At 36.2% G+C, this 17,966-nt stretch overlaps 1 protein-coding gene across 1 annotated transcript in view; it reads left to right on the forward strand.

Annotated features, from left to right (window-relative positions):
- Window positions 1–2,484: 2,484 nt before the first annotated feature.
- The window catches only part of bdnf (brain-derived neurotrophic factor), a 38,973-nt gene continuing 23,491 nt past the window's right edge, over window positions 2,485–17,966 (forward strand). Inside the window, exon 1 of the mRNA XM_083550060.1 lies at window positions 2,485–2,590. Within this exon, the coding sequence (XP_083406186.1) occupies window positions 2,549–2,590 (42 nt within the window). The 5' untranslated portion in view covers window positions 2,485–2,548. The remainder of the gene's footprint in view (window positions 2,591–17,966) is intronic.

Here is a 17,966-nt window from a genome sequence, read left to right on the forward strand (position 1 = left end):
TTAAATATTAGCATTATATTTAATAAAAGTTCCATTTCAAAATATTGGCAAAATGTGAGATTATGGGTCATGTACTGTACCGTTCCAGTAGTTATTAAGAAAAAGCAAGTAACAGCTACAAAATGAGGCATAAGAAATATGAGAACGTACTTTATTAATATTAAAACACGAACAAGCCTTTTCCAAAAATCTTTAATTTTCAATTTTTATGCACATTTATTTGCCATGATTTAAAATATACCATTTGTTCTGTTTTTAATTCTGATTCATTTTCTATAACAGAAGTGCTGACCATTATTTATTTTATGATATTACAGTTCCTATGGTGATATGGTGGTCAAAAGGCTTGTTTATATTTTTTTTGACAGTTTTGATTTAAGCTTTCTTGTTCAAGAATTCATCACATTCATATGGGTTTGGTCTCTGTAAAATCTAATTTTACATAATGTTGCCTTCTTTTATATCATGCACAAAGTCTGCCAACAACTTAACATACAGGCCAAAACAAATTAGATGATTCTTAATCTTGCCTTAGATTTCTATACGACTAGGTCAAGGCTCCCTTTTGGCCAAACTTGAGTAACATCACTAAAATTATCATTACACAGTGACTTATATGCAACACAATAAACAGGTTAACTGATGATAAGATGAAGTATTCTTTGATAAGTGCTTTATTTTTGGAAGGAGTATTCCAGTGTTAGTAGTAAAGCTGTAATTGGAAAATCTTCAGGTTGGAGTACTTTTGCAGATTCGCAGTTTCCAAGTAACATTACAGACAAAGTCTTTTTTTATTTTAAATCTTTTACCTAAAGAAAGTTCAGAGGCTGGTGGAGAACTAACTTTCTACACCATTATATAAATACAAATGTCAGCATGTTTTTAGTTAATAAATATTAACATTGACAATTGACCTGAGTTATTTGGTGATTACAGTAATTCTACTTTGTGTCACACCACAATAAACCACTCCATTGTTGATTATTTTCCAATAACAGCATGATTTAATAATGTTTTATTCTATTCGTGGAATAATGTAGTTGCCAATACTGATTTTTTTGTCATTTGGAAACAGATATAATGTTGTACAAATATTGCAACTATGCATCATGTAAATGGATAATTTTTTATCAAAATAGATATTCTCATAAGTAGAGAAGTAGAAAAGCTGCAAAACAAATTCAGAGATTGCTTCCTTTAAAAAATATATATCTTTCATTTTCTATAAACTTTCAGCCCGGTCTCACGTATTTCAAGATATAGTCACGAAATGTTATTTATTGATTCGTGTTCATAGACATGAATTTCCCTCTTTTTTCGTGTCTCTAAAGACGACTTTCTATGCAGTGCATTTCAATAGGAAGTATTTTGGTGCCTCACCAAAGTTTTCTCTCTGCCACTGAATGCCACAAACGTTTTTTTCTTGTGTGATTTTTAATCTTCAAGCATTATTACTCAACATTTGATCAGGAGATTTTATCCTTATTTTTCAGTGTTTCCTTCCAGTCAAAATACAGTAAATATATTCTCCCATTTAATTAAGGAGAAGGTGTTAATTTATTATAGTGTAACCCCAACCCTTACCCTAACCGTATATTTTCTGCAGTATTCGCTGATAAAAATGTGGAAAAAAGGATCTGTCAGCATTAACCATGATCCTCTGCCTCCGTTGCAATGGAGACGGAGCCAGACGAGAGGCAGTCATGCTGAGTGACATGAAAAAAGAGGGAATTTCATGTCCATGAACACGAATCAGTATTAACGTTTGTGACTATATCCTGAAATGCCATTAGACTGTGTTGAAACTTTATGTAAACCTCCATCCTACTGATTTTAGTGTTTCAAATATTATATAACTGATTCAAATATCCCCACCAACTTTTTCAAAACATTTCAGAATAAACAAAATGTCTATGAGAACCATCACTAGGCTACAACCACAATTAACTATGCTGATTCAATTCATCTCACGTGAATTCCAGGGTAAGAGATACGCCAACGCTTTGGAGGTGAGAAATGGTTTGCCTTTTCCAGGAACATAAAAGGCCACAAAAGGTCACAGGAGGTCAGGACCTGAATGGAGCCTCCACATGAAAAACAGCAGTCATGAGATATAAGATTCAGATACCAGTTTATAAAGCATGCATATTGTAGGCTGTTTGCACTCGTGAATTATTTCGTGTTCTTGTTTTGGCCATTCACTGCAGTGTAATTTAAATACATCACAGCTTTATATGTATCTGTATAACATTTTAATTAATTGATTGATTGATTGAAGTATGACATGGATATGAAGAGCAACTCAATTCTGTGAAAGACTGCAACTGCCCTATGCTGTGTTTATTGCCATCCTCTGTGAGTGGAAAATATTCAAATGGATGGTATGGAAATCTCTGGATGAGCTCCGATTTGAAATGTAAAGCAGGGTCTCCAGGAGATGAGCTGGCACCCTGCTGCACCCTTTCCACAACTCAGCCTGATATCCGAATTCTGTGTGCAGCGAGAAATCAGCGGATCTGGAGCAGGTGTGGAAATTGTACCGGATCAAATGGGACCTCCGGTCCGGCACCCACCTCTTTGCAACCTGAAGGTAAGTTGAAAATGGCTAGAATCTGTAGCTATGAGGGTTATTTTTCAAAGACTTTGGTTATCACTATACAAAATACAGAAACAACGTAGGAAATTTACTGCCTGATCTGTTCCTCAAAATGTAACAAACCTGTAGACGTAAAAACTTAATATAGTTTGCGTTCTGATTTCTGATGACTCGAATGTATTTCCACGACTGTACGTTTCGCTGAGTTTTTGCCAAAAGAAAGCTCTCGAGAGCTGGGTACTGAGAGAAAACAATACAGCTGCCATTTAAATATATTCAAACAAACCTGACGAAATGTCACAGCAACCTCATTGAGGAGGTGAATTACAACAGGCAATGGCCCTTAGCAAGGAACCTTTAAATCACGGAAATAATGTGTCGCAATTAGGTTACATGGCGAATAAGTCATCTGGAAGATTTGCCACAGAAAGAATGTCGCAGTCAAAGTCGCAGGGGTTTGACCATGACCTCTACAACACGGTGTAAAGGAATTTGGGAAATGATCCTCCCTTAATTGTGCATGTTTGAGTCAAGAAGTCAATAAATTAGGCTGTTGTAAGGAGTGCTGCATGTTGTTTTGCTTTAGAAATTAATTTGAAAGAAACAAATAACTACCATTAGACTCAGCTTGAATTAGAACAAACCATAGCCTTTTTCAAATTGACCCCATTTTTTTTTTCAATTTAATCGTTCTCAATACCCACCCACTTTAACATTGGGGAACATGAAGGCTAGCACGTGCTTCCTCCTGAACATGCCTAGTTGGCTAGCTGGCTTCACTTGCTCTGATTGACCAGGCAGAGAAGATTGCCTTTTATGGAAAACTAAAGGTACTTTATTTGCATGTTCCAAAGCCTAGGTGTCGCAATAGGTGTCCCAATAGGTGTCCCAATAGGTGTCCCAATAGGTGTCCCAAATCTCTCTTTTTACAAATACTACAGTGGTCAAAATATTCCTGTATTTTATACCTTTGATTTCAAGTCATAAAAATGTACAACCAATAGCCCAATCCCAGCCCTTACTTTTCATATCAATTGAGTTGTGCAAATGTTTACGAATTTGCAAGCATGCAACCATGTTGGCCACAAAGGACACATTTCAAAAGCTGGTTTTTAGATTTGTCCTTTATATGTATGCATCATTTACTTTCGTATGTACTTAGCAGTTGTTTTATGTCTAACTAGTTCTAACTAATACTAACAGTAATGGTAGATATTTACTTGTTAACAAATTACCAAATATTAACTTGGATAAAAGCTTTAGTTTTCATTTGGTGCTACAATTTAATGTCAGGGGGGAGTGGTGGCTCCAGCGGTTAAGGCGCTGGGTTGCCGATCGGAAGGTCTGGGGTTCAAGCCCCGGTATCGCCAGGCTGCCACTCTTGGGCCCTTGAGCAAGGCCCTTAACCCTCTATGCTCCGGGGGTCCCTTACGAGGGAAATATCAAGGTCCGTGACGTTGGAGTGACGTGGGGCCGCCTTCCCGTGGGCTCACCACCTGCAGGAGGGACCGTAAGGGACGGTGCTGTGAGGATTGGGCAGCAGTCGAAGCCGGGGGCCTGCTTAGACTGCTGCCCCCGTGACCGGAATTACAGATAAGCGGGAGAAAATGAATGAATGAATTTAATGTCAAAAGAGTAAATAACCCATAATAAAGTTACTTCTTATTAACGTAATACTTATTACCATTCACTCAATCAACATTGATAGTGTAATTGTCATTAAGTCATTTAATCAGTGTTATTAGCAAATCAGCCATAACTTTAGTCATCCTTGTCTAGGACCTGTTTAGGAGCCATCAAAGCATAGACTTCACAAGACCTCTGAAGGTGTGCTGCAGTATCTGGCACCCAGACATTAGTAGCAGGTCCCTCAAGTTGTGAGGGCCTCCATGGATTAGACTTGTTTGTCCAACACAACCCACACATGCTGGATTGGATTGAAATCTAGGAATTTTGAGGGCAAAATCAACAACCTGAACCCTTTTATGTTCCTCAAACCATTCCTCAACTATTTTTGCAGTGTGGCAGGGTGCATTATCTTGTTGAAAGAGGACACTGCCATCAGGGCAAATGAATACGAGTTGCCATGCAGGGGTGAAACTTGGCCTGCAACAATGTTTTGGTAGGTGGTACGTGTCAAAGTAACATCAACAGGAATGCCAGGACCCAAGGTTTTTCTCAGCAGAGCATTGCCCAGAACTTCACACTTCCTCAGCTTGTCTTCATCCCATAGTGCATCCTGGTGCCAGCTCTTTCCTGATAAAAAAAAATGTGATTCATTAGACTAGACCATTTTTTTTTCTAATGCTATATAGTCCAGATATGATGCTCACATATTCATTTTAAATACTTGTGATGTTGGTGTCAACATGGGCATTGTGACCACAATGCACCTACACGGCTCTGTACAAATTTGGTCCTTGGTCAAACAAACTCTTCCAAATCCTTACTCTTGCCCATTTTTTTTTTTTTGCATTCAACGCATTAACTTTAAGAACTGATTATGAATTGTTTATTGGTGACCTAAAATTTCCCACCCATTAACAGGTGCCACAATAACAAGATTATCAGTATCAAATTACAGCTGATTAGGGTATATTTCCTACAAGCAGCATATCCTAGCCGTACAACTAAAGTGAAATCAAATTTCGTACCAGGTTGCTGACTTTGCTCTCGGAAGATACTGCTGTTGAATAGTAATGACACCTAGATATTGGATTCCTCACTTAAACTATTAAACAGAGACAGAAGATTTCTTAGAATAGTTGTCAGTTGTAGCTTTCTAATGAGGGATCTACTTGGAAACAGGGTTGAAAAAGCAGCCAGGATGTGTTAATAGTTTCTAAAACACACTTGTTGCTATTGTTTTGACTAAGAACTACGTGTTACGGTCAACGCCCATCATGCTGATCCATAAGAAGTATGCTGACATCTGTTAAACAGTTCCCCGTTGCTAACATTTTGGTAATACGTGCTGTGTGTGTGTGTGTGTGTGTGTGTAAACCAGTTGTAGATTGGGGTGTGGCTTCAGTCAAAGTTGGTCTAGACCAATCAGAAGCAAGTTGATGCTGTGAACTAACATTACACATTACAGTCAGCCTATCAGGATACGACACATTAAATACACATTAAAAACCATCTTGAATCAGCAACACGAATCAAAACGACGTCTGATGGACATAGAAAAATGTCTTTGTGAGTGGAGCCTAAAGTTTCCCTGTGGAGCAAACCAAAGCATGTTTTAAATCCCGGGTGCTGAATGCGAGCTTCAATTACATTGTGTAATAAAAAGTGCAGAATATATTATATTAAAATTCAATGAATCGAAACTAAATGAGGTATTTAAATAAAATAAATGTAATAATTCTTTTCAAGAGAAGGATCAGCATTGAACAAGTTTTATATTCAAATATAAAAGAAAACCCAGATGTAGGAGCAGCAGCTGAAACACATGCTAAAAAAAATCTTTCTTGCGCTTTAAAAAAGAGTTTATTGTGGTACAGTGTTGCAAGACAGCTAGTACTGCAAGGAGAAAAGTGATGGTGTGACAAAAGTGTTTCATCACAATGTTCATTTTTATCGCTATATACTCTTTTTTTTTCTCTTCACGCCCAAATATATCTTTCTCCGCTGCACACCATTGTGGCCCTGGGAATTATTTTTCAACAGGCATATGGTTTCAAGCGCATAGATCTTGATGCGGATGAGTCAGGCAGACTCATTCCTGTTACGTTTTATCGTCATGGCATCCAGACAGAACCATGGCTACGGTTTCATCCTAACACGAAGGACGTTTTAAAGTTTGACAGAGAAATAAGGCACGGCTGTTTGTGGCACACGGTGTCACTTCTCTTTCGGCCTAGGTGTACTCGTTTGAGTATTGTTCACCTTCCCCCTTTTATCCACCAGCACCTCGACATTCACCGCGAGTGACTCACAAAGAATGGGCCTTGATTAGGTAACTCCAGAAGTCAGGAATCAAAGGCACATGTCCCTCAACACACGTTGACATTTGTCGAAGGGATGACAAACAACATCTGCAAAGTCTCAATGAGTATGAAAAAAGAGAGAGAGAGATACAGAGAAGAAAAAAAGTGAAAAAGAAGAAAAAATACACAGTTACTTTTGTTAATTTATTTCTTTTTCTGTCTTTTTTACTTTCTTCTGCTCCACTTTTGTTTAGCTCATAGCAATTAACTAATAAAAACAATATCAAGTACAAATCTGCAGGTTAGTCAGACACTATCTTAATTTGCAGCGGGAGGCAAATAAACCTGGTGATGAGTCAGAGCATTACGTTGAGAATAGATTCGATGTTTTTTTCCGTACGAAGACACTGAAATCATGTACCACTTCATATACGGCTTCTAAACGCTTCTACGATCTTTTTTTCTTATCCTACGAAAAAAAAAATCTCCTCCCCAATTTGAAGCGTCTTTTTAAAGCATCATGTTAAAATCCACTTGACACTTTTAAAAGAGACAAAGCTGCCGTGAAACTCATACGCACTGTATCAGGCACACATTTTACCTGAAAGCGTATGAAAAATTATGTGAATATGTTCTGATCATATATTCTGATCATAGATCACCCATCTAACTAATAACAGATTTTGTTTGTTGAAATGAAGTACTTGAAATACTATATTTAATTCTTGCATAGTATTTGTCTGAATTTTGTAGTTACAAAAGCTTTATTTAAAGCTGAATTTAAAATTATTGAAAAAATCTTTCATTTAATGTACAGAAATTCAGAAAAGCATTATATTCTACAACGTGTATTAGTTAAAAGTTGCTTTCGAAACCGGTGTAGCCTGTGTCCGTTTGAGCAGATCATAAAAATAAAAATGATATTTTAATTATTATTAGTTCTAAACATAGTCTGCATTATCAAATTAGACTCAGTTTCCCTGTAAAATTAAGATCTTAACTATTAGAGACAGACAGAGAGAGAGAGAGAGAGAGAGAGAGAGAGAGAGAGAGAGAGAGAGAGAGAGAGAGAGAGAGAGAGAGAGAGAGAGTACAATTTGGCCAATTTCATGTTTTATTTTTATATAACTATTATTTCATGAGAAACCAGTAACATAAGAACATTGTATGATTTGTAAAACTGAATAGCAAGCTAAACACAAAGGTAACACAACCTAATCATAAACCCTATTCCTTTTTATAAAATTGTGAATTGTGAAAGATATTTGTGATAAAAGTGATAGACTCACACTGGTTCACACTGATTTTGGAAAAATCTATTGCAAAAATGTAATACAAACAAATTTGACTTAGCTTTTTTTCAGACAAATATATTTTGTATAAAGAAGTGCAAGGGCTAATAAAAAGATTGCCTCACCCACATAAAAAAAATTACCTTTTTTTCATCATCTCTTTTTTATTGTTATGAACATAATCGAAACAATGTTGAGCAAAATCCAAAGGAACCTTATGTAATTTTTCTATTATTTTTTCTCAGTTGCTTTGGAGCATTTCTCAGATCAGAAATAAAATTCTTAAAACTACATGTTCAACCTTCACATTATTTAGTCACTTGTGCACATCATGAATGCATTTTTCATTGCTTTGATCAAATTGCGAATGCTTTGTACATTCATTTAATTGATTGTGTGCAATTCTGTTCTGTCATATACATACCCATCCCTTTTTGTCAATTAGTATATAAATATATATATATATATATATATATATATATATATATATATATATATATATATATATATATATATATATATATAATTTTTTTTTCTACACACACTAGAAAAAAAAGATATATATATATGTGTGTGTGTGTGTGTGTGTGTGTGTGTGTGTGTGTGTGTGTGTGTGTGTATATGTTGTTTTGAGAATGCACTTACTGGTTTGCAAATATTAGAAATGCAGGAAATCTATAACACATTATTCTTTTAATTTAGCTTTATGTAAAATAGAAAAAAAAACTTATTTATAAAAAAATAACATTCTACTGGCAAAAAAATATTAGTTAAACATTGAAGAAATTGATGTACTTTATTTTATTCTTGGTTTTATAGATAGCAGACAATCTGATCTACAATCTGTAGTCTTGTTGAGAGTGTCTCAGTTTTATCAGATTGCTGCAACTTTGTTTAAACGAAGAATAAAAGAAATGAAGAGTGTGTGTGTGTGTGTGTGTGTGTGTGTGTGTGTGTGTGTGTGTGTGTGTGTGTGTGTGTGTGTGTGTGTGTGTGTGTGTGTGTATGTCTGAGAGAGAGAGAGAGAGAGAGAGAGAGAGAGAGAGAGAGAGAACTGAAATCGAACCCTATAGCTGTAAGCCTGAGAGTTGCTGAAAGGATTTTGATGCAGTAATATTATCTCTCTGTCCCAGCTCAGGCCACACAAAGGTGCGCAGCCAAGCACCAGAGCAAGGCATGTCATCTAAATGGCGAAGCCTTCTTTTGCAGTGTATTACATCCAGTTGCTTTGTGCTGCTTGAATTTGGCTGGGAGACAGCACAAAGGAGGCAGTTTGTTCGCCCCCGACAAGTTTGCTTTTATATGCGTCGGCTCTTTGATGTATAGAGAGGGAATCATTTAGGTCCGGGATATCCCTCGCCGAGTGCCAGGGAAGAAATCCCACTCCTGGAGTATGAACCTTAACAATCCCCGGCCTTTCAGCACTCAAAGCTTTTATTCACTTTTAAAACCTCACTTTCCACCATTGTGTCTACTATCTGTTATTTGGAGATAAAGAGGAATACTAGGTGTGCTCCCTTTGCCATTGAGTACAAATGTACGGCTAAGGTCTGTACGGAAAATTCCAGATTTAGGTTTGTTGACAGGTAAAAGGCGATGCATATGTGGTATAAAGTCTATACATTTTCAAAAGCTTCACATTTCAAAACAACAAGCCGTAACCCTAGTCTTTCATATTTTCCCACAATTGCTTTTGGTCACTCCCCAAAATCGTCTTTATCATTAGCAGTATCGCTTTCTATCATTCTACATGTTGGGGTTTTTTTTGGTCCTGGTTTCATTGCACAGTAGTCCAAGCTGTATTCATAATGTGGACTGCTGAAGATTAGGTGTACACAAAGATGCAAATGAACCAGTCCTCACTGCTGTAGGTTTGTAGTGTCCCAAGCTTGACCAGAGAAAAGTATGCAAATAGAGCTAGTAAAATATACACACAGAGACACACACTCACACTACCTGCATCTTTCAGGTAATGGCAGTGATGAATATGAAATGGCCATTAATTTAAGACACAGTTAGTTGGATATTTGAGTGGGCATGTCAATTGCAGGAACCTTTTCAGACCATCAGGCACTGGTAGCATTTTTAGGAAAGAAATCAAAGCAGTTTTTTTTTTGTGTTTTGCATTTATGATAAAGTTTTTAGGTTCTTGTCTGACCCAGATCTATTTGAGTCAATAGTTCAAAGTGGTTAAAGTGTTATATCTCTTTTTACTGCCCTTTTAAATCCTATATTTTTAATGAAGCAGGTCCTGAAAATTGTTATATATTTTTGTGGGTGTGGTATGGTGTTTTGTCGAATCATAGGTTTTAGTAATAGTGCACATTGTCACACTCAAAGTTACTTTACAACTCAAAATACAAAAAAAGTCCAACAATGCCATAGCGCACATGGACACAACAGCATCATAACAAAACTAGCTGTAACTAATGAGCGCAATGAGCACACGCAACTAATTAACTAACTATTAATTCAGCATGCAACAGGTTAAGTACACTGACCAGGCATAACTTTATGCCCACTGATTTGGCATCACATAATGACCATCTGCCTAATATTGTGTTGGTCCCCCTTTTGCTGCTAAAACAGTCCTGACCCATAAAGCATTAACAGCATTAACTTCTTTAGCATTTTGAGACACAGTAGTTTGTCTGCTGGATCAGCTGCACAGGCCAGCCTCCGCTTTCCACATGCATTAATGAGCCTTGGCCACCCATGACCCTGTCGCCGGTTCACCACTGTTTCACCACTGCAGACCCGGAACGTCCCACAAGAGCTGCAGTTTTGGAGATGCTCTGACCCAGTCGTCTAACCATCACAATTTGGCCCTTGTCAAACTCGCTCAAATCCTTACACTTACCCATTTTTCCTGCTTCTTACACATCAACTTTGAGGAAAAAATGTTTACTTGCTGCCTAATAGATCCCACCCACTAACAGGTGCCATGATGAAGAGATAATCAGTGTTATTAACTCATCGGTTATAATGTCATAATGTTGTCTTGTCGGTGCAATCAGTAACTGCAATAAGTCAAAACATTTATTATATCCTCACAAGAATTATGTTGCTTGGTCCCTGTTTGTTGTGTTACAATTCATATACATCACACCCAGATGACCAAGACCTGAAAACTCTGGTACATCTTCAAACAGAAAACTAGGGGAAAACTCCACCAAACCCAAAAACAAACACAACACAGCAAAAAAAAATACATATTGGTGTTAAAGCTGCACAATATGCTCTCAAAATAAAATACAGAAACTAAAAAATATTAGAATAATTTACCAGGGCTTTGCTATGTTCACCAAAAACCCACTTGAAATTCATGTTGTGTGCATGGAGCTGATTCTAATAGCATATAGTCACATAGTCTAAGAACGTAGTCTAAGCAACATAGCATCCATGACTTTCCAGACAAAACCAAAAATACAATACAAAATAATATAATTCCTGGATTATTATTTAAAATAGAAGTTGACACTGCATGTGATATATGCAAAAGAGTACGTGTTAACATGTTCAGAGTTGCTATATTGTGGTTGTTTTCATGGTAATATTGGCTACTGGCAAAACATAGACTTTTTCTGAAACTTGTTTGGAATAGTTCTTGAGCAATTACAAATACACTTCCAGAAATGAAATTACCAAAAATAATCTTTTTTCTTCCTTAGATTCTGCATTGCTCTGTAGTATTTCAGCTTGTAAAGAACAGTTTAACTTGAGCTGCACATTGGGTCATTATTTCAAATATCAGTGAAATTGTACAATAGTAAAAAAATAAAAAATTAAATGCCACCAGAGCAGCCACCAGTTCCCCCCATAGCTACTTAGGGCAAATGTAAAAGCATGATTTCTGGCCCGACTCTAGCACTGATGCTGAAGTGTTTCACTCACGTTGCCAAGCGGCACAGCAGCCGGTTAGCAGCCAGCTCATGTCACGTCGATATATGTAAAACATATTGTGTAGTTGTTCTGCTAGCCAGACGATATTGCTCATTTGTAAAGAAGTGACAGGAGTATTGTGCTGCTTTAACAACTACCTGATATACAGTTACACTTGAGAATGGTCACTTTCATCTTTTCTTTAGGAGATTAAAAAAACCCTGCATATCAGGTTGGCACTGATTAAAGGCCTAAATGAAGGCAAGGTGAGAACGTGATGCAGGAACAGCTTTGATATAAATGATATCAATGTAGCTCTAATCATAACAAAAGATCCTTTCTTGGCTTTGGTAGACTTTTTTTTCCTCCTTCATGTTACTGTATGATGGCTGTGGGAGAAAAAGCATGTGATGTGTTGATTTGTATTTTAAGTTAAATTTCCGGTCTTCTCCACAAACACTGGCCTCATTAGCGTTGTGGTTGTTGTGTGACTCATGACGATATATAGCTGCACTGCTCATTTCACTCAATATTTGATTACTAATCAGGAAACAGAGCAATAGAAGCAAATCAAGTGGTGTGTGTGTGTGTGTGTGTGTGTGTGTGTGTGTGTGTGTGTGTGTGTGTGTGTGTGTGTGTGTGTGTGTGTGTGTGTGTGTGTGTGTGATTTACAGACTGTGTGTAACAGTATAACACTTTTACTTAAGAGAAGTGTAATTCACATACAGTGTGCCCTTCATGGCAAAACGACATAGACATGAATAAAGTGGTTTTTATATTTTCTTTCCATCCATCACACAACGGCAAGAACTTGCTTTTTCCTAATAAACACCAAACCAGTCAACTACTAATATAAATCCACTTATGGAAACAAAAGTTATAATAATGCTAGCCTAAACTAAGCTACAAAGGAGCGATCAATTGTCTTAGCATACTAATAAGTCAGGCCCTATCTTATCTCAGCAAACATCAGCATCTCAGGTGTAAGGATCATTTGCATCAGAAGTCATCTGTTCGAATGATTGTTTAGGCAGATTTCTGTCGGTTGTCAGCGGAAGCTTTATAAGCTTCAATAAACCCTACAAACCTTTCCTCAGGTAACCGTCAGTGTTGTCTAAAGCAATTTATACCACACATATGTTACCTCCTCAGGGTAACATATGTGAACCTGAAGGTGTGGATTAATTTGACAGCAGTTCCATTTGAACATAAATGACGTTTGTATTAATGCACTCGTTCTAATATACTATCGTTTCTATAGTAACAGCACATTCGTACACCAGACGCTGCATAATCTAAGCTGATAATAAACGGATTAGGAAAACATATTGTTTACCAAATAACTTTTTTTCTGCTAGGAGACGTTTATTTATTAACCTTAATGGCTTGAATTTGGATGTCGGCTTTGTGTATCATTCAGTAAGTTTTCTAACAAAGTCTACAGATTAGAAGGCTTTTGGTTTCTTGATTCCATGATAAACTGTTTAAGTATTTTTTTTCTTTTTTTTTACTTGAATAGAGAGTGGAAAGATAGCCTAATGATGGAATAACTGTTTATTGTTTACTTATTATAGCTGTTTATAGCAACATTTGGTATTTTATTTTTTGTAACAAATTACAATTAATTTTATTCTAAATATAGCTTTATTCATTAACCTTTATAAAATTTTATTATTTTATGATATAGGTATTTATCATTATAAAGCTGTTGTGAATTATTCAGTAATGTCAATGAAACTAATGATTTTCTAACCAATACATTTTAATACATTTAAATATTCCCAAATACACAGTGCAGTGAAGGTTCAGGGGCATCAGATAGAAAAAGCTTATTGCAGAGGCATTTAGGTTTGGCCACAACACAACACTAACACTACATAAGATTGACATATACACCTTGATTAGCTTGCATAGTCGTACATGTGTTTATGTCACTTTATACAAAAAGAATACAAAGTGGCACATATTTTTTTATATTAACATTTGGTTATTATTATAACCAAATTATTATTAACATTGTTTATCGATTGATAATGCATGATGCCTAGGTTTCAAAAATGCACTTGAGAGGGTGAGAAGGAATGAGTAAGAGATTAAAAGATGAATGGAAGAACAAGTGATGCTTATTCAGCCGAACAGTCTGTCCCTGAATCTCTACCTCCCACCCCCATTACTGCCAGAGGTTATTTTTACTGCCAGGTACGAGTAAGTCATGATGCGCAAGCCTCATTACTGATATTTATGGAACACAAATTGAAACGGAAAAATGATACAGCATCCCCCCGAGGACCCATCCACTCTTAATAGTTGTCGGTAAAGGCAGTGAAAGGAGGGGGTTCAAAACTGCTGACGGGTGGAATTCTTTCAGCCACCGCACACTTCACATCTCGTAATGATTCTGGAGACCAGATGAAGCCCAGATGTAATTAACTGCCACAAACAAGCATGCTCAGGTGACCTGTGTAACAACAACAACAAAACAAAACTGTGTCTACAGACAAAATTTGGAAATAATTCTATAATCTACGTCCGAAAGCCTGCAGGCACACATAATAGCAGTGTAGAAGGTGGGATTACTCTATAGTACAGTTAGACAGTTAATAGACAGTTAACTAAAAAGTATTTTTTTAATCAGTTAAAAATAAAGAAATAAAAAAATTATCATCAGTTTCATCAGTCAAAATCTTTCAAAATGCCTTTTATCCCTTTTGCCTTTAAATTTAACCTCTAAATAATTTTAATTTGTATCAATTCATTGAACACTTGGTTTTGTTTCATGGATGTTCAAATCTTTATTTATGTTGTGAGTGTTGTAGTAATCAGTTAATACATTAGTGTTAGGAAATCCAAAACTTCTAATCATGATGTTTTAAAAAAAAAAAAATTTTTGACCTTTGAGCTGACTTTTTTTTTTTGCCATTCCCAAAAGCAACTTGGCAGCAAATGCAATACAGTGTTTTTCTCCTTGAAAAATATTTCAAAATTTTTATTAATAATACAAGCCTTGTTATGGATCTCCAGGCCATGTTTTCTTCTCAGTAGTCATGTTTAATTGATGTGTGTAACTCTACTGATCAGTTCAACGATAGATCCATTTGTATATAAACCAGCTCTTGAGATATCACTATTTTATGTTTTAAGAAATGCTATTACATAGGTGGAACTTATATCGGGGACACTGGGGACTCTGGGCACATGTTGCCTCCACTTTTTGAACATGGAGTCTATTAAAATGACTTTACAATGTCTAGTGGAAGCTTTATACTGGGAGATATGAGTAGCTGTCATTACATATGTCCAGTCAATAAGTATATTTCATGTGTTTTTGTTTGCAAAATTGTCCTTGTAACGAGATCAGAGTGAAAAATAAAAATGGAAGCATATTTTGACAAGAAATAATGCAATGCATCAGAATGGCTTTTTTTCTCCATCTCCATTCACGGTTCCATTACATTTCCAAACAAAATTACGTGTTGTAAACAGTGAGAATCATATTTCATCTTGTTTCAAGCTTAGCTACTAATACAGCAGGGAAAGGAAGAGCATCACCTGAAAGCTTTGCAGCCCAGTCCAGGCTTATGACTCACAGGGGCAGAGATGAGGACAGACACAGAAAGACAGGGACACAGGCAGAGAAGCAGAAAGGTGCCTCAGAGACCAGACCTTTCCCTGGCTTTCTGGCAGAAAGCAGACAGTGACAGAGACAAGGTGTCTGTAATGTCAATCATTTTATTATTTAGAGCTTTGTAGAAAATTCACTTGAGAGATCCACTAAATGGCGTATTAATGAAAAATGTAAACAATTTCCTGTTCACAATTCATGATAATGTACATTTCATGAACCAACATTACATTAAAATGCAAACACAAGATTAAAACATTGTTGTAAGTGATTCAAAAGTTTCAAATCTGTACATTGATTATTAATGTGTAATTACCTTAATATTACCTGATTTAAATAACCTGCATTGCAATTAGAACTTTATAATCTTTATGTATTTATAAAATAAATATTGTTCATATATGTGCTTACACAAAATTGTTTTCAATAATATATTGCAAATAGTGAATAGTAAATACATTATTATGAATGAAAAGATGTGTTTATATGCTCTAAATGGATAGTAGAAATACAAATAAAGAGAAGTTGCACTTAATCTAGAAAGTTTGCCACAGAGGTTCATCAAGGATTTGTTAAGACTAGAGGTACACATAGGAATTACTTTTACCTGTCACTGATATGAAGCTCACAGGAGAAAGATCATGTAAATTCACCCTTAGTGACTCCCTGTAGAGGTTTGTGTGGTTTAAATTAGATCACTGTTTGGACTATAGGGACACCTGACTTTTCAAGCCTTTTGCGGTTCTTCTCCAAACGGTTAACACCAAGTTGGAGGTGCACAATTATGTAGGATGTCATTAGATGTAATAGTATACGATTTTGCCTTTACATGAACAAATCTATGCTGTTCTGTACTCAAAACCAGCTATAGCCAGATATAGTTTACATAAGTTGGAGTTAAAGATCTTGAGTGACCTGCTATAGATCTCTGACCTCAACCCTATTGGACACCTTAGAGATGAATTGTAATGGTTGCTTCACCTTTAGGCCTCCTCACCTCACCTACACTAATACCTGATTTTACTAAAGTCCTTGTGATTGAATGAGCGAAAATCTCCACATCCACACTCCAAAATCTAGTGGAAAATTTTCCCAGAAGAATGGACCTTATCATAACTGTAAATGAGAAATTTGGGGGTATTTAAAAAGCATACACAAATCTTGTAATAAGGTGTCCACAAACTTTTATCTATATTATGCATATATACTACAAAATGAATTATTTTTATAAGTATATTGCTCAGGTACAAATAAAAATAAAAAACAGAATTTAAAACCACAGTCTCTACATATCCAGCTGAGATAGATTTTGAACTTGAGTGATGTAACTAAGGCAGGCAGAATTCATCCATACTGACATTGATGGCATTTCCTCCTCAACAGTATTTTATTTCTAGTGTTTCCAGTATTTTCAGAATTTCTTTTTCAGTGTTTGAATATTGATAGTCATGTATTTATACTCTTCCCGTGGGCTCACCACCACAGGAGGGACCGTAAGGGACGGTGCTGTGAGGATTGGGCAGCAGTCGAAGGCGGGGGCCTGCTTAGACTGCTGCCCCCCGCGACCCGAATTACGGATAAGCGGGAGAAAATGAATGAATTAATGTATTTATACTTGCAGAAAGAAAAACGGTGTAGCAAGGTGGTAGGGGAGCTGGTAGCAAGGTGGTTAAAGCTTTGGACTTTGTACCCAAAGGTCATGAGTTCAAATTGCTGCCACACAAATCCCTGCCACACCAAGGCACTTTAACCCCATAGCTGCTCAATTGTATGAATGAGATCAATGTAAGTCGCTTTGGGTAAGAGCATTTGCCAAATGCTGTAAATGTAAGGTGAGAGTGATAACTGTGCATCCTTTAAGGGATAATGTCTATGTAATTACTGTGCAGTCTTTTGTGTTATAAAAGATAACACACCAAAACCAGTAGCAACCTACAGGTTGTCGTCGACTTACGACCACGATTGGTTCCGACAGACCGGTCGTAACACGATTTGGTCGTAAGTAGAGTAGGCTATATATACACAGTACTGTGAAATGATGTTATAAAAATCTTTAAGTAGTATTTTATCATAATTTTCTTTCAATATTGTTATACTGTATATATCATCATTTTCTTTGTTCATTTTATGCCATTTGTATTATCTCTACACCATTTTGTTTCTTACTGTCATAATCGTACCTAGCGATAGGTCGTAAGTCGACGACTACCTGTATAGTGTAGTCAGGAATCAAAAAAACTCAGTCAAAAAAAAAAAGTTTTGGAAAATGAAAGCCCACAGAATATTGTGATCTATAACACACATGAAATGACTTATTGACTAATATCATTAAGATGTTCAGATTGTTCAAATATATAGTACGGATCGTTTATGTGTAACAAGCAGGCAGGAAATTCAACACTATTTTTAATCTATTAAATAATACTATATGTTTAAGCAAAAACATATTGTTCTTAACAATAATTACAACACCCACAAAGTTTCTTTTCACTGCTAAACCATCCTTAGCCCAAATACTGATTATTTCGACTATTCAGAGATGCTTTGTGAGATCTTCAATGCAATTAGTTGTCCTGTAAGATATTTAAGAAGGATGAATGAGCCAAATAGAAATAAATATCAGAAAAGATCATCTTTCTCCAAAT

This window comes from Silurus aristotelis (genome assembly GCF_946808225.1).
Source record: "Silurus aristotelis genome assembly, chromosome: 9".
NCBI classification, from domain to species: Eukaryota; Metazoa; Chordata; class Actinopteri; order Siluriformes; family Siluridae; genus Silurus; species Silurus aristotelis.